Consider the following 25725-nt stretch of genomic DNA (forward strand, 5'->3'; position numbering starts at 1 on the left):
GTTGAAACATAATTATTTTTCATCTTAGATGGTACACCAAAGCTTTCAAAGACAGCTGAAGAGAAATAGAAAACAACATTTAAGTCAGAGAGTTGCTGCAAAGAAAAAATTCCTATTCCCATGAACATCACTTTGGCATGGCAGGCAAACAATAACCCAAGGAATTTTGTTGCACCAGTCTCATCATCTTTGTCAGACTTTGATTGTTTGCCCCTTCCAGGTTTAACAGCAAAGATATTCTTTTTTCTGTCAATAATTTTCATGGCACCATTTGACAGCCATTCTCCAATGTCACTTGTATGAAGCCAATCATCAACCATAACAACTGGTGGATTGAAAGCGTGCTTGCGGAATCTCCCCTGTTGTATGTGACTATTGGAAGCTGCAATTTCAAGTCGAATAAAATTCACTTTCAACTTTAACAAATGTTGTGTTTTTCCCTCAACGAAAATAGCAAAGGTAGAAGGAAAAATTATAATGTTGATGGTCTTCTTTAAACGAGAATAAGGAGGTTTTGGCGGAATTACTAACTCGACATTGTCGTGAAAATATCCACTATTGGAACCATCCGCTAGCCGCCTTACCGGGTCGAGATTCATGAAATTCCTAGGAACGATACCCTTTATGTGCTCTCTGACATATAGGGATAAATCAAAAACAATGTTAACTTCGAACGCTGATTTCACAACATCAACATTATTGACTAGGAGTTTCAAATCGACGTTGGATGGGGTTAAGACCGGAACGACGTTTTGAGAAGCTCTTAACAAATCATCTAAACAAAACTTTCTAGTCACATTCTCAACGAACACCAATCTCCATTGTAATGATACACCCAAAGCTGAAACGGAAACCGAACCCGAGACCAAACAAGAACCTGAATTACTCACACCACCATTACCAGCACCATTTTCAATATCAACACTCTTGGCATGTACTACATTTTCAGAATCACTTTTTGATCTTTGTCTATTTTGTTCCAGACAGAGTGTATCCAAATGAGAGAGCTTGTTGAAACTAGAAAAAAATTCACAGCTGAAATTATTATAAGTTACTTCTTTTCGATGTCCAAAACAATAGAGGAATATCATCCATGTGAGGGAACCACTGAGCTTCAAATAACCAATATCAGTCATAATGAAAAACAAGCGAGAGTAGTGAACCATGGTACAAATCTCAAGCAGAAGTGGTGTAACATAAAATATGGAATCCATAGCCAAATGAGAAGGGACAAGAGTGATTAGCATGTAATTGACCAAACCTGTTTGAGGTACAGAACATTGATGCTGGTCCAATTGAAAAAACAACAGTATCATATTTATGTAGTCTTGACACAATGTGCTATGAGGAACAACTCGTTCCGACTTGTGTGGGCTATTCAGAAAATCAATTTTTGTAGTCGCAAGTGGTCCTGGATCGTAGGTCATGGAGATGATACGTAACATCGCTTTGGCGAAGAAACTGATGCGCAACCCCTCTTTGGCGAAGCATCTGGCAATGTCTCGTTCCAACATTTCATCAAACAGATGGTGAGTTTGTTCAAGTCGCAGCAGCAAGACTGGTACCGTGATTGAATCAAGTGGCTCTGGAAGTGGAGATGACCCTGATTGAATCGATTCAGCACCATCATATCCATCAAGTACCGAAGCCCGACTTCCAATGACAACAGTGAAAACCGGAAAATCATCCTTAAGAGCTTCTTTCCTTGCCTGTTCAGCCTGATGGCCAACTAAAATATCTTTCTTTTCACGCTTTTTCAACTCTTTTTCCGCAATAGGCACCTCAAGTGGTTTCACATCAGGTCTATGCTTTTGCTCTAACTCCTCTTCAAATTTATCATCAGACCGTGATCGGGTTGCATCCCGAGATTTTAGTGTCGTCTTTGAAAAGCTTTGATCTGGAGGTTTTGGTGGAACTGAAAAATCTTCATCATCCCGAAACGCAATTACCTTGAAGGGAGCTTTGGCCATGAACATTGATGAAGAATCAAAGGCTGATGTGAGTTGAGTTGTGTGATCGAAACTTGATGGTTTCTCCGGTGGTGAGTTCTCTTTCAGGGACTCTATTTCTTCATCCTCTTTTGTCATCAGATTTGTTTGCGACACTTGATTTGTGTACAAATACGATGCTTCTTCTACATCCTTCTCAACAAGTTCTGAAATTGGATATAAAGACTCCGTAACACTTTCCTCCACCAAGGATGATAACTCTTGGACCAATTCCTCTTCCTCATCAGAAATCGGTAAAATCTCTCTCCATTCAGATTTAAAATTCCAAAGAAACACACTAGTGAAAGTATCCCAACAAGATGGTGGATGAAGTTGAGACCTCCAAAGCCACCATCGAAGAGCATGACCTCGAAATGATGTGATAGCTTTTACCACTTTTAATGTTTCCCTTGTTCCTTGCTCTTTGAAAAATTTCTCAACACAAAGAATCCACCAGTAGGCATCTTCTTCTTCTTCTCCATAGAACACTGGAAGTGCCATATAATTGGGGAGAATGAGATCGAAATGAAAGCACCAATTGATAGGAAGTTTTCCTATCAAAACTAAGAATTAGGGTTTCTACACTAAAAGGGGAAGAACATTAAAATTGACTAAATAAAATAAAGGAAAATAAAAGACATTTTCATTTGATTCTTCATACCTAATGTCTCAATGAGACTACAATATATAATACTATTAATGGATAATAAACTTAAAGGCCTAAATACTAATAAAAGCCCAATCCAACAATATTTAAAATAAAATACAGCTAACATAATTATAATACTAATTAAAATATCTAATTGCACCTCCTATCAGATTATCTAACAAGGAAGAATTATAAACAGAAAAAACAGTCGACATAAAACTCTCCAAAGTCACTGTTGGCAACTAAACAACAGGGAATAGACAGGTATGTTGTATGGTTCTGAGACAACGACGAGGTGAGTGGGATTCCCAACTTAATGTTTATGTTTGTCATAACTACGACTATAGCAAGTCACCTGATGTCAAGGATCCTTATTAACGACGAGAGTTCATGTGATTTCATGTTCACCAACATCTTGACGATGCTAGGGTTATGCAATAGGGACCTTATATATGTATAAATTTCTGACACGTCAATCAGAAGGCGTGTCCCCGCACCGGACACCGACACGCGTATGACATACGTACAACACGTATGAGTCACGTTTTTGAAGTGTCCAACAAAAAAAATTAAAATGCAACGAACATGGGTACGACACACTATTTTAAATAACGGACACGTCAGCCTCTCAAATTCTTAAAATTTTAAAAAAATGTGTTTTACCTTTCATATTTCATTTTCCCACTATAAAAATAACTTGTATTCGTTGGTTTTTTTATCTTCTCTGTTTGTTTTCATCTTCTTTGTTTGTTTTTATCATCACCGCACACCAATATTCCACCGTCGCCACCATTGGTATTCCACTTTTTCTCTTCTGATACTCATTACATTTCTTTCTTAATTGAAAGTACTCAATTTAAATTTTTTTTGGTTGATTGAAAGTACTAAGTTTAAATATACATAAATTTTTATTCTCATTTTAGACTCTTTATAAACTGTGCTCATAAGTTTTATATATATATATATATATATATATATATATATATATATATATATATATATATATATATATATATATAGTCGTGTCCATGTCCTAAGTTTTTTACATTAGCGATGTCCTCGTGACCGTGTCATGTGTTCGTGTCCGAGTCCGGGCTTCATAGCCTTATATCATATGAAGGCAAGAACCTTTTGGCATTCAACAACTCCATCACTCACCCTTGCAGAGTCGTGGAGTTACCAGTTTTCGTCAAAAATGGTGTATTTCTTTTGAAAGTGTCTACAATTGCATCTTAGGGAGACATTTCCTCGCATCGATATATGCAGTGGCTATTGTCCACCTAAAGATGAAATATCATCATTATTCTGGAGATCAAGATGTCATTTTGGTCAACCTATGGGGAGCTCGTCTAATACACATAACAAAACTAAAGAACCCTCGAGCGACTGCTTTCATCTTCAAAAAGAAAAGGAAGAAGACTTCCATGACATCCATCACCACAATCGACCTCGGCGTAGAAGAAGAAAAAATCCTAAGAGGCGATGAATTTAACTCATTATCTGGGACCAGGGCATAATCCTTTAGACCGGTTCAAGACTGTAACTTCAAAGTAGTACAACTCGATGAGAATCCAACAATAATGGTTTGTATAAAGGTTGATTTTTCAACCCTGGTAAGGAATGAGATCATTGAATGCCTTAGAGTCAATGTCATTCTTTTTCGCAGTTTCTCCTGAAGAGATACTTATCAAATGCCCATATGCCCGCTATATGGCCTAGTAAAGGAGACGATGGTCCCCATAAAAGGTCGAGGCAACTATGAATATGATTAAAGGCCTATTTGACACCTACTATCACTCACTACCCCCTCCTCCATCCTCTCCATTACAAATCTGCCAAGAGACTAGTCTCAACAATTCTTTCATAATCCTAGCTACACACCCAACAAGGGACTTGGGGGAATTCCTTCGGGTTGGCCAAATGGCCTAATAACACTGACCTAACACTAGAGGTTCAATCTGAAGCACCCTCACTCAAGATTGATAGACATGTGTGTCGGGACAAAAGAGTTCAAGAAAGATGAGAGAAGAAGAAGAGAGGAAAGAGAGAAAATTGTATTTTAAAATTTATTATTACTATTGAGTATGTTATTGTTATGAAACCATACAAGTCATGCCTATTTATGGGCTATCAATTATCATGCCCAAACTTACAACTCAAGCCCAATTACAACCCAAACTATATTTTAGCTTTGACACAACAACTAAATGTTGTATTTGATCTTGTCAAATACAACTGACTCCTACTTCATATGACTACTTCGACACAGTCGAATACTAGAGTTTCACAAAACAAAGAATTATAACTTCTAACACACCACCTAATTTATGTTTTTGAGACTTCTCATCCCAATGTTTTTCTTCAACACGTTAAACCTGAATTTCTTCAGGGGTTTGGTGAGTATATCAGCTAGCTACAATTCTGATTTGTAATGCTCAAGTTCAAGCTTTCCTTTATTCACTTGATCCCTAAGAAAATTACACCTCCTCTCTATGTGTCTACTTTTACCATGACAAGTATGATGATTGACTAGGTCGATAGCTGACTTGTTATCTTAAAACAACTTCATTTCTTAGGTTTCAGTATCTTGAGCTCTTTGAGCAACATCTATATCCATTCTGATTGACATGATGCATATGATGCATCCACGTACTCATATTCACATGATGACAAAGCCACAATACTTTTTTTCCTTGAGCCAGGGGTGGCCCTGAGCACGGGCTCGCAGGGCGGGAGCTCAGGGCCCCATAGTTTTAGATGCACCGCATTTTTTTATCGCTATATATATTAAAAGAGAATTTTCTATTAAAAAATATTTGCTAAAATTTATTTTTTTGAAAAATATTGGCTAACAAATATATAAGGACACTACAAAGTCAAAATTAATAAAAGAATATAGAGAATCTTGATTTGTAAATGTTAAGGCTAGTGCTGAAAAGATTGAGAATGAAATAGAGATTTAATGTGTGTTTATTCAAAAACGTTAAATTCGTAGAAAACAACACTATGATGAAAATTTATCTCAACTCACACCACTGAATCTTGAGTCTGCTGAAGAGTCTTTTCGAAATTACTATTTCTTATATATTTCAAACAATTGGCTCACTTGATAGATGATTTGAGCAGTATAACACGTATGAAAATATTTTTGGATTCTTGTTTAGTATTGAAAGGCTTAGATCATTATCTGATAGGTACTTGAAAGCATGTTGTAAGCATTTTGAAACTTGTTTAAAACGTGACGATTCTCTTGATCTTGATGGTGAAATTTTGTTTGAAGAATTGAAAGTTATTAGAGAACTTTTAACAGTTGAATCAAAATCAAGCTATATGATATTAAGTTCTTTAAAGAATTTTAATTATTTTCCTAATGGATGCATAGCTCATAGAATAATACTGACTATTCCTATCAGTGTTACATTTGCTGAGAGAAGTTTTTCTAAATTAAAATTATTAAAATCTTATTTAAGATCTACTATGTCACAAGATAGATTAAATAGTCTTGTGTTGATTTCAGTTGAAAATAATTTTTGAAGAACCTTGATTATGAACAAATTATTAATGATTTTGCAACAAAAAATGGTAAGAGGATGATATTTAAATAAGAAGAAGAAGAAAAAGAAGAAGAAGAATAATAAGTCTCTTTATAGTGGTTTATGTTTTGATATAGTATAAACATTAATTTAAAGATCCATAATTGTATTCTTTTTGTGTAATGTCAAATGAAAATGTATTTTTTAGCTAATTATTTCTTTTATCCTTATGTATATATTGTTAAAAATTTTATAGGGGCACCACTCTTTTGGTTCGCCCAAGGCACCCGAATTCAAAAGACCGGCCCTGCCTTGAGCTCTAATGAATTGGAACGCCTTCGATCATGAATATATAGCATGCACTATTCTTTTTCTCGTTTTGATCTCCACTAAAATTTGAATCAGTGTTTCTATATACCTTTGCAAGTATGTTGGTCTTCTTTTGTCTTGGCATTAACATACCATAATCAATCGTACCTGTATCTCAGGACCCTCTTAATTACTATGAGATGACATTCTTGGGATTTCTCCACGAATCTGTTCAAGAATCTGATACTTTGACATATATCTGGCATGGTATTGCAAAGATAACTCAAGGATCCAATGATTTGTTTGTTCATTGTTGCACTTACAAACTCATCATTTGTAACCTTCTTCAACTTTACTCCAGTTTCCAATGGTGTTGCAACTGCATTACAGTCGTTCATTTTGAACCTCTTCAAGATGTCTTAGGCATACTTCTTATGTTATAAGAACATTCCTTCACCCGTGTCTTTGAACTCCATCTCTAGAAAATATGAAAAGTTTCCTAGGTCAGATATTTCAAACTCTTGCATCAGCTTTAGCTTGCGTTTTCTTATCTTAACTTCATTTGCACCTGTAATCAACAAACCATCTACATACATGCATAAACTGATTCGACTAACGCTGTCAACATCATTGCCATATAATCAATGTTTAGAGACACACTTTGTAAAACCTGGTTCGACCATGAAGATATTTATTCTCTTATTTCAAGCCTTCGAGGCTTGCTTCAAACCATATAGATCCTTCCTCAATATGCACACCTTCGACTCTTGCCCATTGATTTTGAATCCTCGTGGTTGACAAACATAAACCTCTTCTTCTAAAGGTCTATTTAAAAATGTTGATTTTGCATCCAACTAATGTACCTTCCACCCTCTGTATGCTTGTGTCGACACAATGATCCTGATTGTCTCCAATCTTACAACAGGTGCGTAGACTTCGTCGAAATCAATACTAGGTTTTAGCATAAATCCTCTTGCCATTAGTCTTGCCTTATGCTTGACAATCTCACTACTTGACCATCGTTTCAGCTTGTAAATCCATTTCACATTAATTGGTTTCTAGCTATCTCTTACGATAAGTTCCCATCGTTTCAGCTTGTAAATCCATTTCATGTCTTCACACCAGTTTGAATCATTCATGCCTTGATCCAAATTAATTGGTTCTACCTCAGGCATCATCTTTGTTTTTTTTATTAAGTCACCATCTACACCGACTGCATGATCTAGAAATCTCCCATATTAAGCTAGCCTTGTCGACTTAGTTCTCATTTTAATCAAATTTCTGACATTTTGTTTATGTTGTAAAAATGCATGAAAAACATGAGTTTTTACCAAACATTTAAAAAATGCCAGTAAAATGTATGTTTTTTTTTTTGCAAAAAATTTAATATAAAACTAAAATTCGATAATTAGCTTAAAAATATGATAAAATTCAAAGGTAATATAATAAAAATATATCAATTAAGAGTGTCCTATATGAGTGGAAGGATGACAAGATAAAATTTCTTAGGTTATGTTTGAATATCATGAAATGAACCGAGCGGAATGAAACAGAATGTTATGGAACGGAGCGGACGAAAGTATTCCACTGTTTGCAAATTTTAGAATGGAACAAGACAATATTGTTCATTCCGTCCAAATTAAAAGAGAAAAAAATGATAATAAATGATAGAATAAAATAATATATATACCACTTCATTATGCTCCGCTCCATCCATTTCATCCCTCCAAAGAAAGTTTTAGAAACGGTGTAGTTATAGAAGTGATCCATAATAGTGCTAAACCGAATGGAAGTGATCCATGGTAATGCTGAACCGAATGGTTAAGACAAAAACAAAAAACAAATTCACAATTTATTACTATCTCCCTCTTTTTCTCTTTAACGTTTTACACACTTATTCTCTCTCCCAATCCTTCACTTTTTCTTCCTCCTCTACTTCCGTACCACAAAAGAAAATCTCAATCACACTTCACAACTTCTTCACTCAAACCAATGCGTTTCACATTTCCAATTCAACAACACTGAAACCGAACAATTAGGGTTTCGTATAGAGGGAATGAGACTTCACCATGGCACTGGCTAATGCTGCACTTGTCGGTCCTTCTATGTATACCGTTTCTCGCATCACGAAGGCTCCGTTCTTAGGCTCCCATGGCGATGTTGGTTCTGGATTTTGTGGTTCTTCGTTTTGCATCGGGTCGCACGCTGGGAAAAGTGATGTTATTATCGAAAGGAGGAAGTTGAAGTCTGTTGATAGTAATAACCGGATTGTTGAAAATCCACATTTGAAATCCAGTGTTGAAATCCCTGTTTCTTGCTATCAGGTGATACAAAATTGCTCCGTTTTGTTCATTTTTCCATCGTTATTGTTATTATCGTCACCATTTCTCAAACTGACAATGTATTTACTATAGGATCCGAGTGAGTTTGATGAACTTGAGAAATGTTGCACACACTAGACATCACACATATAGACAGTGATAATACTTTAAGAATATAGAAGTGCTTGTGGTTGAATCTAAACACATAGTGTTAATGCCGGGCATCGGCACTTGTTGGATACTCATACATGTTTTGGATCTGAAGTCTGGATAGGAACTGATATGTGATGGGAAAGTAAATCTAAGCTTAAAGAATGTTTTAATGTACATTTATTAGGTTATACCAACTATGTTTTATGGAATTGAATGTTGGACTAGTGTTAAGCTAAGAAGAAAGTGAAGTTATTGTTGTAGTGATGAATAATGTAAGAAAATAGAAGCGATTGTATCTTAACACACCATGTTAGTGTCAGACACAGACACTTACTGATGTTGGATACTCATAAGGGTTTTGGATCTGAAGTGTCGGTGCTAACAGTGTTGTCAAAATCCCGCCATACCATCCGCTTTGTGGTGCCGTTATAGCAAATTATGGCAGAAAAACCGGCAATATAGGTCGATATTTACTATTGCGGCAAGCCCAAAAACCGCCATGTATATCCGCCATAGCGGTCATGACGCTGCAATTTGATAACACCGGTGCTAGATAAGAACCGATATTTGATAGAAAAATAACTCTAGGAATTGAATGTTGGACGAGTAAAATGCTAACAAGAAAGGAAGCTTATTGTTGTAGTGGTGAACAATTTAAGTAAGTAGAAGCGATTGCATCTAATCACACCACATTAGTGTTGGATACTTACAACGTGTTGAATACTCATACGCCACGGTTTTGGACCTGAGTTATCCAGTATGTGTTAGGAACTAATGTGATAGAAAGATAACTCTAAGCTTAAAGAAAGTTGTAATGCACATTTATTAGACCAATTACGTTGTATGGAATTGAGTGTTGGACGAGTAAAATGCTAATAAGAATGTAGACTTATTGCTATAGTGATGAGTGTGACAATGGAGGGATAGTTATATCAGACTAGATAGGATTGGAAACGAAGTTCTGTATTATTGGATGAAAAATGGACATTTGTTTGGAGAGGTCCTGTAGGTTAGAAGTAGATGAGGATGGCGTGGAGGATAGTCCAATAATTAGAGGTAAAGGAGAGAGAGTGAGAGACCAAAGAAAATTACAAGCTAAACATCAGATATTTAGGGGTAATTTTGTTCTGCAGCTTTGGCTCATTGAATACAGTTGGATAACTCCATATGTTTTATACTGTTAACTAAGTCTTAACATTTCCACCTTTTGTGTTTTTGTTTTCCATGATACGAAGGAGTTGGTGTTTAAGATGATTCATCAGCTATGATGAGTGTTTATCATTTCAAGTTTACAAATAGACTGATAATTTTTTGTTGTCTTTTTTATATTACATCGCCCATGCTGATTTCATTTTATTTGCCTTGAGATTTATGCTAGACCACTCCGTTCATTTTGCAGCTTATTGGTGTTCCTGATCGAGCTGAGAAAGATGAAATTGTTAAGGCAGTTATGAGTTTAAAAAATGCAGAAATTGACGAAGGCTACACAATGGGTGTTGTTGCATCTCGCCAGGTATATGTGTCAGTGTCCCCAGTCCCCACCAATTAAATATGTTTTTCTTGCTAAATTTGGTTTCAGAGATGCAGAGAGAGTAATTGAGTTGTTGTTGTTTTTGTTGTTGCCATTGTTTCTTGCTCTAATCTAATATTACTTTGCAGGATCTTCTGATGGATGTTAGGGATAAGCTCCTTTTTGAGCCAGAGTATGCTGGTAACCTGAAGGAAAAGATTCCCCCTAAATCTTCCCTTCGTATTCCTTGGTCTTGGTTGCCTGGTGCTCTATGCCTTCTTCAAGAGGTACACTTGGCATGTACATGGTCTTTTAAATATTTTTTCCAATGGTTGTATATTCATTTCTCTCTGTTTTCTGGAGATATTTGACTTCTACATTTCTACCTTCTGCTCAGATTGGAGAATCAAAGTTTGTGCTGGACATCGGAAGAACGAGTCTTCAGCATCAAGATGCAAAGCCGTATGCAGATGATTTAGTTCTTTCTATGGCACTAGCTGAGGTAAGACATGTGGACAAAGGTTGAAAAATTGCACTCTAAATTTATTACAGTCTTGTTTATATACCCTATCCTTATCATAGGTGCCTTATTGAAGTGTACAGTTGCGAAGATTGGCTTTGAGAAGAAAAAAGTATCTCAAGGTTTCGAAGCTCTTGCTCGTGCTCAGTGTCTTCTAAGAAGTAAACCATCTCTTGCAAAAATGACACTCCTATCTCAGGTACGAAAGTTTTTTATAATTGTATATTTATTTTAAACAAATTTTCTTAGTATATATTACCTAAGTCACTACTTAGTATATACTACCTCCGTCCGTTAATAAAGACCCTATGATAAGTTTTCTTGTCCCTTTATATGGGACAATCTTCGAATTTGCCACTGTATTAATTATTTCCTTACCATAATACCCCTAATTCCTTTTCCTCTCGTTTTTGTAACCTACAAGTAAACTATAAATATTGTTATGGAAAAGATAAATTCACCCTTTCTCATAAAGGGTAAACATGGAAAAACAATATCAATTTTTAACAAATTTAATAATACTTATCAACTTTCTTAATCTCCATGGTTTAGTAAACAAAGTCCTATACTTAGGGTCGAAGGTAGTATTTTATTAGGAAAAGATTGGGCTTTAAACTCCAACTCTGCTTTCAACTAAAAGAAAAAGAAATCATTAATTAATTAAGCAGGTGTAAAATTGTTGTACTTCATGGCTTTTGTTTCTAATTCAAGAACATTTGAAAATTTCCACGAGTTCTAGGAATAATTTGGTATACTTATTTAGTAAAAATGATAATTTCTACTTCAATTTTAGATTTATCGCATACTTATTTAGTATTTCTATCAATTCTATGTCCATGATATTTTCATTTTTTTATCATCCCGTTTTCTCTATTCTTTTTTACTGGAAAATTTGCGGCTGTGCAATTATTGTTGGATACCACATTCAATTTAAGAGACTTTAAGACTTGACCTCCCCCACTTTGTATTATCACATTTCACATCAGTATATTATGCATGGAACAACCCTGATGCTGCTTTTAATGGTTTCTAGATTGAAGAATCACTTGAAGAGCTTGCACCTGCTTGCACCTTGGAGCTACTGAGCATGCCAAATACCCCTGAAAATGTTGAACGAAGACGAGGAGCGATTGCAGCTTTGCGTGAAATGATTAGACAGGGTCTTGATGTCGAAGCCTCGTGCCAAGTACAGGACTGGCCTTCTTTTCTAAGCCAAGCATTTGGCAATTTACTGGCTAGTGAGATAGTTGATCTTCTTCCTTGGGATAGCTTAGCTGTGATGCGAAAGAATAAAAGGACAATTGAATCACAGAATCTAAGGGCAGTAATTGATTCAAGCTGTTTCTATAGAGTTTTTACAGCCCATATGGCACTTGGGTTTTCCAGCAAGCAAAAAGAGTTGGTAATACCCTTCTCCAATAATATCCTCCTGCAAAGCTTATAAATATTTTAATATTCCATCTATAGTCCTTAATTTGTAAGTACTGTTTTTCGTGTTTACGTACTCAAACAGTGTCTTTCTTAAGTTCATCCTTATACCTAGTTTTTATTTATTTATTAATTTCATGCAGATTAACAAAGCAAAAAGCATATGTGAATGTCTGATAGCTTCAGAGGGCATTGATCTGAAATTTGAAGAAGCTTTTTGCCTATTCCTTCTTGGACTGGTACGGTTTTATCATTTTAACTCTTATTATTGGAGCTGCTATGATGAAGTGTATAGATATTGTTAGGAGATCCACATCGGACAATATGTGGCCTGGATATATGTTTTTATAAGTGGGGGCAATCTTCATCTTACAAGTTAGGCCCAATCACAATTCTAAGATGGTATCAGAGTCTGGTTCAAAATTTGTTGAACCACCATGCATTAAATGTTTTAAAAGTTGAAAAGTTATTATTGATGCAAAGTTAGCAAGACCTGTATTTTTTTCTTTCAATTTTCTGCGAGAATCCACAACAGAGTTCTTCATGAATGTCGTCTTCAATCTAGGGCACAGAGGCTGAGGCAGTTGAAAAGCTGAAGCAGCTTGAGCTGAACTTAAATCCAAAACATAATTCAGTCTTGGGGAAGGCAATACTGGATGCTTCGGCTGCAAACCCATCATTGGTATTTCCCTTGTCATCATGTTTGTTCAGTTCTTATTTTTTGTTTTCCTTCAGGATATGTATTGAAAATGCTTTAGGTGCGTTTGTTTGTTGCGTGAATTACTTGACTGACCTTAGTGATACCATTTCGTCCAATTTTAGTTGAGACCCTGCATGCTATATCAAACTGAGGCATGGATTTCAAAATTAATGTTTTTTTAGATAATTTATGCTTTATTTAGTCTATCCTAAGTGCCATTTTCTACTATTCATTTCTTTTTATTTTTTAAAAATTGTGAATGTTGAAAGAAATTTCCTGTTTTTATTTGGCCTATAAATAAATATTTCTTTTTATTTTTTTTAAATTGTGCATGTTGAAAGAAACTTTTTACATGAGATAACTGCTAAAGTTTAAGGGTTCAAAAACTATTTTTATCCGTTATTTGAAAGTTCTATGATGTAATTTTGAGTTTTTTATTTCTGATCTCAGACCATTTGCTGAACTTTGCCAGGAATTGTGGCTGAAGGATTCTGTGCTTGATTTGTATCCAGATACTAAAGGTTGTTCTCCATCTTTGGTAAGATCTACTATAGTGAACAAAACTGATTTGTTGCTTTGATTCTGACAAAATGTTTAATTACAGATGTTCATCTCTGCAGGCCAATTTCTTTAATACTCAAAAGAAAATTTCTGGAAGCAAGAATTCTAAAGGATCTCCACAAACATTTCCTACTATATGTCATAGACCTCTATCCTCATATGGTTATGTAGAACGAAAAGATCTTGAGGAACCTCACTCATATACAAGCTCTTCCCCAAATTTGGGGTTTGCTGTCAAGCAGCTGACTCCTACTGATTTGCAGGGTTCACTGCTATCAGGAAAAAATGAAAATGGACGCAACCCTAGTGAGCCACCTGTTAAAGTGAACAGGAACCTTGGTACTCATCACAAAGGAATTTGGGATAATCACTTCATTCGTGCTCAAGTATTTGAAAGAATAACATACATTACTGTATTGGGTTGTGTTGCATTTGCTTCTATGAAGTTGTTCGGAATGAACCCGGGCAAGACTGTTACTGGTTCTAACTGGGCTTTCACAAAAGCCAATAATTGCACTTCTTGGGCTGCAAATTCATCTGCCGACTATACTATTGGTTCTACATATATTAGGCGAAGTTCTATTGCCAACAAACTGATGAGAATCATGTCAATGGTTAAGATACAGTTTTTGCGCCGGCCAGATGCTGGAAGTCGAAGTGATTTACACAGTGCTCTTACCTCATCATCCTCCCCTATTAATGTGTATAGGAGGCTAATGCCTGTGGAAGAAGCGGAAACCCTTATTAGGGAATGGCAAACGATCAAAGCTGAAGCTTTGGGGCCTAGCCATGAAGTAAATGGTCTAGCTCAAGTCCTTGACGAATCTATGCTTGCTCAGGTAATGTCTGCCGTGGTCTTCTTTAACCACTTTTTTATATAATCAAATATCATTTCAACCATCTGTCATTCAATCATTCGACTCATCAATCTGTAGACTAGTTACTATTAAATGAGCAAGTTATACTCTATCGTATGATTTCTCGTTTGCTCGAGTACCATAACATAAATAATCAGCCGACATACAAACTGACCGTTGTAAGTTTACCTCTAATCTCATGTAGTCAACAGAATTTCATGGTTATCTTTTGTTCTAATGACCCACGTCATATTTCACTTTTCTTAAGAGACAATGATCAGTTAGCATTTCAAAAGACATTTATTAAAGGTTGTTTATTTGCACTCAAATCCATTAAAAAAGGTAGTTGTAAAGAAACTCCCTCTATAACATGAAAAAGGCATTAGGAAATAAGGGTGGTAAAAAATTGCTGATTCCTGATGTGATTTAAAAATAGAGAATTTATATGCCATATTTTGACTATACAACAAAAAAAAGATAACTTATGGGTGTTATGTTTGACAGTGGCAAGCCTTGGCCGATGCTGCAAAAGAAAAATCTTGTTACTGGAGATTTCTTTTGCTAAAATTGTCTGTCCTTAGAGCTGACATTTTATCCAATGGAAATGGATCAGACATAGCCGAAATAGAAGCCCTTTTAGAGGAAGCTGCAGAACTAATTGGCAATTCTCAGCAAAAGAACCCAAACTACTATAGGTAAAACCTTCTTCTCTCAGCTTAACTAACAATTGGATAGTAGTCTATTGTTAGACACTAATAACATTTATGCATTATACTGTTTACATTAACAAACTTTTTTAATGATTAATGGCAGCACTTACAAAGTTAAATATATTGTGAAGATGCAAGAGGATGGATCATGGAAGTTCTGTGAAGCTGATATTCAAACCCAATGATATATATACACAACAAGCCGTGGATAACTGAAATTGATACTAACTTGGTTTCTTTCCTAAATTTATTTTCTGGGAAGTGGGAACCTTAAATTCAAAGCTATCTACATATAGGCAGGATGATGATGACACTTGATTATTTCTTGTAAAGAACTGATTGATTGACATAATTGTAGATGTTCATTAGAAAATTATTTGAGTAGCAATTCTTTCTTTGGAGTAGTGTGAAAAGTCAACAGAACTAATGTGAAAAGGAAAACTCTATTGGGGTCTAGAGTCTTTTTATTCAATCTCAACAGAAGTATGTTTTGAGTCACTAAAAATTTCCCCACTTTCACTTTCGTTTTTATGTATTTATTTGAAACTCTTGGCATCCACAATGGAGTTCTTTGTCTTGTTAGATCAAGCTAGCACCTTGTAGAAAAAAGTTCTACTTGATGTGTTATAATATATTTTTATTGTTTTGTTTACAATTACTAACCTTTTTTTTTCTTTTCAAAATAGAGCGTTTATTTCAGACTTTCCTCGTTATAGAGTTTATCTAAATTCTGGGATTATATTTTCTAATAATATTTGAAAAGTTATATAGAAATTAACTTATTCTATTTTAATTTAAGAAATAAAAAAATCACATGATAAATTAATTTAATATGAAAAGAATTTAGTACTATACTAAGACTTAAAAAAATAGAAAGGATAAAAGGAAAAATACAATAATTAGAAAAGAAAAATGGTAAAGCTTTGACACAATAATTAAAAAAAATGTTATTTCTAATTTTCATTTAAAATAAAGTTTTAAATTAGATTATACGAATTCCTTATACAAATAATACCTATATTTTCTTAATAAATTTAACTGAAATGCATTGACAATAATAAATATATTTTTTAAAAGCCTAAGTTTATACTCATTATAATATAATTATAATGTTTAAATTACTTTAAATAGAATAATATTCTCATAAAAATAATATCACTCTATATTGTGATTTTAAATAAGTTAACTTCATACGACAATTTTAGTCCGTTTCTCGTTTGTAAACATAAAAAAAATTAGAGATTTATTTAATTATATTTTAAGAATCTATAAAATGTAATTGAAAAATACAAAATATTTAACTTCCAACTTTTAAAAAGTATATTTCAAATTAAATATAAATTATATTTCAAATTCATTTATAAGTTTCATTTAAAAAAAATTAAATTAGATTCTAAGAGTTCTTTATACAGATGATTACTATATTTTTTACTATGAAAAACAAATATGTTTATTATCAGCTAATCATAAAAAATCTGTCTATACGTTGCACACGTTGATAAATTGGAATTCTAGTAAAAATAGAAAGTAAAAAAGAATAAAAAACGAAATATGATAAAAATTAGTGTTTTAATTAATGATATGCTGTAAAACACTCCTATCAAAACCAGTCAAAAGATTAATATTTTAATAGTTTGTGTGCGTGTGTGTGATCTAGCGGTGAAACGCTTAGGTCTTGAGAGTGTGCTCCTCTCAAGGTCTCAGGTTCGAAACCCGCTAGGTTCAAATTGCTTATTAAAAAAAAAAAAAAATTTTAATAGTTTATAAAATGTATTTCAACAGTAATAATTTAATTTCCAAACTTCAAAAAATGTTTTTCAAAATAAATATAAAATATATTTCAAATTCAATTTCCAAGTTTAAGAAAGTTTTAAATTAGATTCTACTAATTCTTTATACAGATTATTACTTTATTTATTTAATATAAAAACAATAATATTTGAAAGTGTGTTCAATATAAATTAATATAAATTAATTTTATACTGTCAACCAATGAACGACATGCATTCCGTTATATCATTTCTTTAAATGTAATTTTTTTTCTTCAAAAACATTAAATTATTTTGTTAAAATGTCTTATCCAGACTAATTCTAAATTTATATTCATTGTAATATACAGTAATTAAAATGCTTAAATTATTATCAATATGATAATATCGTCATAAAAATAATATTACATTATATAGTAATTTTAAATAATATTACATCATATGACAATTTTAATCTTATCTCTTTTGCAGACATAGGAAAAAAATTACACATTTATTTACTATATTTTAAGAACCTATAAAATGTAATTCAACAGTTTTGATGCATGTATACACTTTTTAAAATATTTTGTGTCAATTTTTTAAACATTAAAAATTGTTTTCATATAAAATTTATTTAACAAATTGTAGTAATGATTATATTTCTCTTTGTACTAAAAAAGGTATCCATTATATTAGAAATAAAAAAAAATATTGTATCCATAAAAAAAATATCAATAATTGGGGGATGCATTTTTGACAAAATATTGGTCAAGCATTGAATTTCTATAAAAATATATATTTAGACATAAATTAAAATAATATCTAACTCTAGGTAGAGACCCTCAAAAAAAAGTTCTATAAATTAAGATCTTCTCTCATTTCATTTTTACATAAAAGAGAGAGTAACAGCACTAGCTGTGATAAATCATTCTCTTATCTACTTATCTGTTGAGGTATATGTTTTTGACTAAACTTTTTTATTTTATTTTATTTGAAATAAATCAAAATTATTGAATTGAAATATAACATTCTTAGTTTTTTATGTCTGTTTTTATTTTATTTTTCTTAATATTGTGTATTTATGCATGTGATTTGTGCTTCTCCTTTGTATTATTTCTAAAAATTAATTGATTAGTCAATTATCAAATTTTATTTACTGATTTCATAATTATTTGGCTCTAAATTCTGAATTCTGTAAATGAAAAGAAACTTTTTGTAAAATAATTTATTTTTTTGTATGATTTTGGTTTGATGTTCTAGAATTTAAGTTACTGTCATGTGAGAGTAATTTGAATATTATTTATTTAATTAATTATTTATTTAATATAGAATATATTACATGTTTCAAATTTTAATCACACCTGCAATCTTTATATTTATGACAGCTATTGTAGTTTTTTTATAAAAAAAATAAAACCAAGTAATGAAAAAAAAAACACAAATAACCATGTTTCGAAAAATAAACGGAAATAATAAAACGTTATAAAGATTGCACCAAGGTGTCAATTGGGATGACGCTTGTTATGTAGGTAAGCACAATAGTCTCTGCCACGAAAGTTAAATAGTGTCACCATCTTATTTGATGTCTCCTTTATAAAATTACGTGGTGCTGCCATCTCATTTAGCGCATATTTTATAAAATTACGTGGTATCACCATCTCATTTGACGTCTCTTTTATAATATTTTCTAAAATATAGTTATTTGCGTAATTTTCTCCGAAACATGGTAATTTGTGTATTTTTTTAATACTTGGTTATTAAAAAAAAAATTATCTATTGTATTGTTTGTATTTGTAAAATAATAATCAGAAATTTTGTAATTTTTCAATCAACTACCTCTTAGCCTCTTAGCCTTTTGAATTTTAAGGATTAAGCTTTTTATTTATAAAGGACTATAAACTGTTTTTGAATTAGTATGAGAAAAAAACTTAATGGTTTATTGATTGTTACTTCGAGTTAAAATATTGAGATTTTATATTAAATCTAGCATGTTATATTGTTGAGAAATAGGGAAGGCAACGGGTTTGGTGCGGGTTTCGAACTATCCAAACCCGCACCCGAAATCGACACCCGAACCCGAATTCAAAGGATGTTCGGGTGGAAAAATAACACCCGCACTCAAACCCAAACCCGCAGTAAAATATAAAAATACATTTTTCTACAATTTTCTTACAACTTTTTAATATATATATATATATATATATATATATATATATATATATATATATATATATATATATATATATATATATAAAAGAGGGTGTGATTTCAAGTTTCGGGTGCGTGTTTCACACTATCCAAACCCGCACCCGAACCCTGTCAACTCGGGTTTTTACCCGTTGACTCGGGTTCGGGTACGGGTGGGCCCCACGAGTTTGGGTCTGCTTGCCATCCTTACTGAGAAATACGTGTAAAGAATGCAAGTCTCACATTACTTAAAAAAGTGAAGGTTGATCATTTTATAAATGAGAAACTCATACATTTATTGCCTTAGATTTTATTTGGGAGTTTGGAGAGAAGAGAAAAGGAGGATTTAGAAAAATGATTTTTTTTTTTATAAATATTATAGAGAAATCCTTAATATTTTTTGAAAAAAAAATGTTTATAATGATAAAAGAGTGTTCATCATTTATATATTTTAATTTTTGGAATACTATAACAACATAAATTATATTTAAACAATTTGTCTAAGCCCTCCAAAATTCTTCAAACCCCTCCTTCATTACAGTTTTGTAGTTTCCCCAATTAAGGGGGATTTTGGTTTTAAAAAAAAATAAATCCTCCAAAACCCTCTCAACTTAATCCTTCTATTCTTTTCCCCTAATTCTTCCATATTTTTAAAGTTATCTCCTCTCTCCCCCTTCAAACTCTCAAACAAAGCCTTGAGATTTTTGGTGAATGTATAATATCTCTCTAACTTATTTGGATGAGTCTCAATGTGGATGATTTCTCCTTATGATGATTCAACCAATGTATTTATTTAAACTCAAGTTTTTTCTGAAACAATTGTAGTTTAATGATTTGTCATTTTATCTAATAATTTTATTTTTATGTTTTAGTTTTCTTAAAATAATTTGAAGATAGATATGAATGTTTTTAAATTACACTAATATAATAAATTTGATTGAAGACGTGTGTGGTGCCTTAGACATATATATATGTGTGTGGTTTAACATTGATGAAATATTCACACAAGTAATAAATGACTTTTATTTTCATGTTATTATTATCATCTCCATGTAAGATGTGTAAGATGTATCAGAGTTAATATGTAGGTGATATTTGGCGTGCATGTAGGTAATAGGCTAGCAGGAATGAGTTATCAATTTCGTTTAGCAAATTGGAATGAAGACGACAGTCCAACTCGTGATCGTGATGCTAGAACCTTAAGATATTTGTTGGCCTCTAATTCTCCTTCTTCGGTTGATTTTAACAATCGTAGAAGATCAACTGAAACCAATGATCAAGTTGTGCATGACAATATCATGCAAAACAATCCTCTTCATCCCACATATATTCCTCCTCTTCACCCAAACACAACAAACACTACTACTAGTCATGATACTGATTATAATCATTATCCTTCTCCTATGGTACATCCAACAACCATAAATATCAATAATTATAATTACAATCAAACTTCTCCTTCTTCTGACTCAACCCCGCCGAGACTTTTTGGTTCATATCTGACTTTACCTCCTACTACTAGAAGAAATAATGTTCAGTATATCAATACAACACGGCCACCATCATCTATGTATCCAAGTATTGCACAACTTGGATCAGCTCCATCAAATTCTCATCAAGTTCAAAGTAGAGAAAGAAATAATAATAATGGTAGTTATACTTCATTCAGTAATGGTAGAAATAACAATGATGATGCATCTGCTACTGCTACTTCAATTGGTATTGGTAATACTTCACTCAAGAGAAGTAGATCACCAGATTTTGTGAGAGGAGAGAGTTCAAATCAAGGTTCACAAGAGGATGGAACCTTAAGAAGACGCACAAATCCTCCTCCTCCTCCTACTTTTCAGCAAGAAAGTGTGAGCGATAATAACACGTCTTCAATGCCTTCGACTTCGTTATTAACGCGATACAACAACAATAATAATATCTTCTTTTCAAGAATGTTACGACAAGAAGTGAACCAATCTAGTGTCAGTGCGACACAAAATTCTCTTACAAGTGAGTCTCGCATTAACCGACATCCTGCACATGGTGGTCCAGCAGGTTTTTTTGATGATACACCATCATATAATAGCCCAAATCAATCTATCATTAATGCAGATGTTTCTCGATTCTTGTCTCCTTATCAACAAGAGACTCATCGGGCCAACTTCACCATGCTCCGAGGAAGTGAACTTGTGAATGCTTCTACCTTTGTAGCATCTTTATATCCTTCAACAATGACAAGAGGAATAACTCAGACTGTATTGAGTACATCATCTTTTCAAGGAAATAATAATTTCCTGTATACTGGAGCAAGCTCATCTTCATCCTCTCGCAGTTTAGGTGGAGGTTTTAATGGTTTCAATAATAACAACAATAACAACTTGGATTTATTTGATTCTATACATCATAGAATTGATGATATATTTGTTCATAGCACCATAAATGTTCAACAATATGTAAGGATTTTACCAGGAGGTCATGTGAGTCGATTTTTCTGTCCATCTATTGTTCCTACGTGGTCAAATAGTTTTATACCCCAACGATCACAACCGCCTTCTAATCGTTCAACAAGTAGTTACCGCCTAATCCCCCATCCACCTCCTGGACAAGAATTCAGTATTGATGTAGAATTTAATCAGTACATGCAGATGGGTACATCAATGGATAGATCAGGGAATCTTCATCTCGATAATAACCATATTCTTACCTCAGCCTCTCCCGAACTAAGGGCTCAAAGGGACATGCTTAGGGATGAGGTATTTTCACACAACTTTCTTAAATATTTTTTTAAATACTTTGGTTGAGGATTAGTACCAATTAATTTATTGCTAGTAATATACTTATTTTTAAAACATTATGGATTTCTTTACCATAGCTATATATGTATCCGCACATGTGGAAGTTTAATACCGCAAATGACTGGAAATAATAAAAAGTTTGTTAGTTACATTGTTATGATTAAGTTGTTAGAAATATATCTTAACTAGTATTATAATGTTTATTAATTTAGCATTCATTTAGTCCAATATAACTTAAATATTTAAGTATATAATGTGCAACATGTTTTTAGCTTCATACAACATCTGCGTAGTGGTGGCTCTGTGCATTTTGAGGTAAATAAATTTTTATACAATGTACATTTTTCAAAAAAAAAATTCTTTTGATAATAATCTTTTTTAAATTATTATACCAAGTCATTTTAAACACATACTTCACTTTATGTTTATGTATCTTGCAATTTGTGACATAAGACTTGCTGATATTGAATTATTCAATTATGTTAAATGTGCTTGATTCTCAAGAACTTATGAACATGCTACATAATATAGACAATTGGCCATATGAGGTAAAAAATTATTGTATATTTATCAAAGTAGCATTTATTATTTATTTTTATGTATTTCTTACTCAATTTAGTATTTTGTCCTAATTCACCATGTTCGAATTTTCAAATTAAATTTATAATAAATAAGTCAATTCCAATTTTAATTTTGAATAAATATGTAAAGCTAGGTGTGGGCTTAATCATGATTATTAGACATACATTCAGTTGAAAATAATAAATTAAACTATTGTACAGGTGATTTCACGCCTCGAAGAAGACGTCGAGAGGATTGAGACAGGGCTCACTGAAGAGGAGATTCACAGATATATTGACACAGAAACTCACGTGTCAAATACAAACGAAACCAATACACAAAACAAAACCTGCACAATTTGTCAGGTGAGGTCAACTGCATGTTTCTTTATTTTATAAAATGAAATTTATCTTTTATTTTGTCACTAATTATTATCAATACTTTAAAAAAAAATTTAAAATAATATGTTTCATTTTATAAACTGATTTTGTAAAGATGAATTAAGTTTAATATTAAATTAAAAAAAATTAATGCATGTTCACTTCTCATAATCTACCTTTCATTCATATGCTTATTAGGAAGACTATGTAGAAGGGGAAATCATTGGAAGATTGGATTGCAGACACATATATCACCTTGAATGTATTAAACAATGGTTGTTGTTGAAGAATGAATGTCCAATCTGTAAGCAGAGAGCTCTAGAAGTTGATGAAGATGAGGACGAAAGCGATTGATAATTAGTTTCATGTTACCTCTCTAAAATTTCTTTTGTTATGAGTCTTTGACTTGTATTTTTAAATGTACTATGCTTTTTTTATTGTTTGAATTATTGAAGGCTTTTTTACTATGTAATTTGTTTTACATGTTAGAAAGTTCTTCAGAACATTATTTTTCATTCCATTTGAATTCAGTTTAAATGATTTTTGAGTTTAAGGAGGCTCACTTAGACAATCATGTTGCTTAGTATTTTTTTATAATTTTTTACTTTGAATTTTTTAATTTAAAGTACCTTCATTTTTGTTGATATATGAAATTGCTCCGTTTTAAAATCAGAAATGAGAAGATGAACGATAGTGATGGATGGTCGTAGAAAAACATCATGCCAAAGAAAAACATTTGAATTAGATAGTAAGAGATCTCTTTAATTTAATAAAAAATTATAAATTTCATTCAAATAATAATATTTTTTGAGTTTATTGGATTGCATTATCGATATAATTCTTTTCTTTATACATCTTTCAAATTACACTTCATCTAGCAAATAAGTTTTTTAGAACATCTCATAGATATATGTTAGAATAGTAAAATATCTAAGCTTTATATTCTAAATTCTATAAGGTTTAGTAAAATATTTGTGTACAACTATCCCTACAGCTGTCAAGTTCCTATATAAAGGAACCTTGTATTCCTCATTTATTATAAAATCAATATACATAATATTCCATCAGATTATATCCTAAACTTATTTCTCTCTCTAATACCAATTCTAACATGGTATCTAGATTATATTTTCCTATCCAGTGACCTATACCCATGGCGTCACCTTTTCAGCTCAACCCTCAGGGTACTTTTCCGTCCTGTCACGTCTAACTTTTTGTGAAGCTTGATTACAAAAACTTCAAATAATGGAAGCAAAAAATCGATGGAGTCATTCGTGGTTACAAACTTCAGAAACTTGTCACCACACCCTCCGTTCTTCCTTAATTTCTTCATGGTTCTGATCCGACGTCTAACGACGTCAACTCCGAATACCTTGATTAGGAGCAACAAGATGCACTAATATGCATTTGACTCCTTTCCACCATTTTGACACACTTCTTACGAAGCTTGTTGACTGTACTTACTCCTGGAAAGTATGGTCCGCGATTCATCTGTATTTCAATACTCTTTTCACCACCAAAGCTTGCCAGCTTTGTTCAGAACTTCAGAATCTCATAAAAGGGTCGCGCACGATAGAAGAGTTTGTTCTTCGTGTTCTAGAAATCACTAAATTTCCCATCTTTGCAGGTTTTCATACCCGAAAATTTTCCCATCATATTTCAAGATATTTTGACTCGCATGACTTTCAACTGCTCAAGACTATGCAAGAATTGGGCACACTTACCTATCTCCTAAGCAACAAGCCTCCAACTAGGGTTTTGCCTCTCTCAAGGTAAAATCAGGTTCCAAGGCCTCAAGGGGACCTCATGGCTTCTCACATGTTTCAAAGAATCCTCACACCAAGTTTCAAGCCTCATAGTACAAGAATTCTCAGTCAAAAGCTCAAACGATCAACAGTCGACTAGTTTAACCTAAAAGTCAATTATGGTCAACTTACAGTCAAAACTCTTGATTTTTGGTCAACATCAACATCTTGATGTTATATTCATAATTTGATCAAGGTTTGATCATGATTCATCGAGAAAAGCTCAGAAATCAACAAAGCTCATAGTTTCTAAATTAGGGTTTTTAAGGAGAAAGTCAATTGAACTTTGACCGGGCATAACTCTCACATGGTTCATCAGAAATTGTCCAACCAAAGCTCATTATCAAGGAAATTCAATCCTCTACAATTTTGATTTTGGGCCCAAGATCCAGAAATGCTTCATTTGAGAGATATGGATCAAGACATTATAGGTCCTTTTAAAAGTCAACCAAAAGTCATCTTTTTCAAATGAAGCATACATGAACATGGAAGATTGAATTGAGATGAAACAAAAAGCATAATTTATGGGACCCTCTAAGATTTCCAAAATTATTAAGAACACCTTCATAGGGTTAAAACTGAGAGAGATATGATTGGTAGAAGTTGGCTAAAATTCAAGAAAATCATAAAACCCTAATTGATGAATTTTGAGTTTCCTGACTAATGGGCCTAAGATTTTTATTTCAAACATGATCATAAGCCTAATAAGGACCTCTAAAACCATCCTCATATTTTTGTGATTTTTATTTACATTTATTTAGATTTTATTCAAATAAAAGCTAAATAAATTAAGTAAAATACTAAAATAAATGAATCAATTCATATGGCTTTGGTTTTAATCATGGGGAGTCCCAAATAATTACCACAAAGGTCCAAAAAAACGTGATCACATGTTATGGAGAGATTTTTTCCAAATTTAGAAAGAAAATACATGATTTTTCAATCAAGTTTTCATTCTCTCCAAACACAAAAAGTCTAAGCCCATATTTAACCCTAATTCAATCCTTATATGTACA

At 32.8% G+C, this 25725-nt stretch overlaps 2 protein-coding genes across 2 annotated transcripts; both read left to right on the top strand.

Moving 5' to 3' along the window:
- Positions 1–8326: 8326 nt before the first annotated feature.
- LOC131653318 (plastid division protein CDP1, chloroplastic) lies at positions 8327–15794 on the top strand. Its single transcript, XM_058923426.1, has 12 exons — positions 8327–8803; positions 10353–10466; positions 10613–10750; positions 10861–10965; positions 11060–11182; positions 12017–12385; positions 12555–12650; positions 12977–13093; positions 13584–13649; positions 13732–14511; positions 15034–15224; positions 15343–15794. The coding sequence occupies exons 1-12, from the start codon at positions 8549–8551 to the stop codon at positions 15422–15424; spliced, it is 2436 nt and encodes an 811-aa protein (XP_058779409.1). The 5' UTR covers positions 8327–8548; the 3' UTR covers positions 15425–15794.
- Positions 15795–20304: 4510 nt separating this feature from the next.
- LOC131650911 (uncharacterized) lies at positions 20305–23258 on the top strand. Its single transcript, XM_058920611.1, has 5 exons — positions 20305–21931; positions 22238–22276; positions 22414–22511; positions 22746–22889; positions 23103–23258. The coding sequence occupies exons 1-5, from the start codon at positions 20305–20307 to the stop codon at positions 23256–23258; spliced, it is 2064 nt and encodes a 687-aa protein (XP_058776594.1).
- Positions 23259–25725: the final 2467 nt, after the last annotated feature.

Source organism: Vicia villosa, linkage group LG2, assembly GCF_029867415.1.
Source record: "Vicia villosa cultivar HV-30 ecotype Madison, WI linkage group LG2, Vvil1.0, whole genome shotgun sequence".
NCBI classification, from domain to species: domain Eukaryota; kingdom Viridiplantae; phylum Streptophyta; class Magnoliopsida; order Fabales; family Fabaceae; genus Vicia; species Vicia villosa.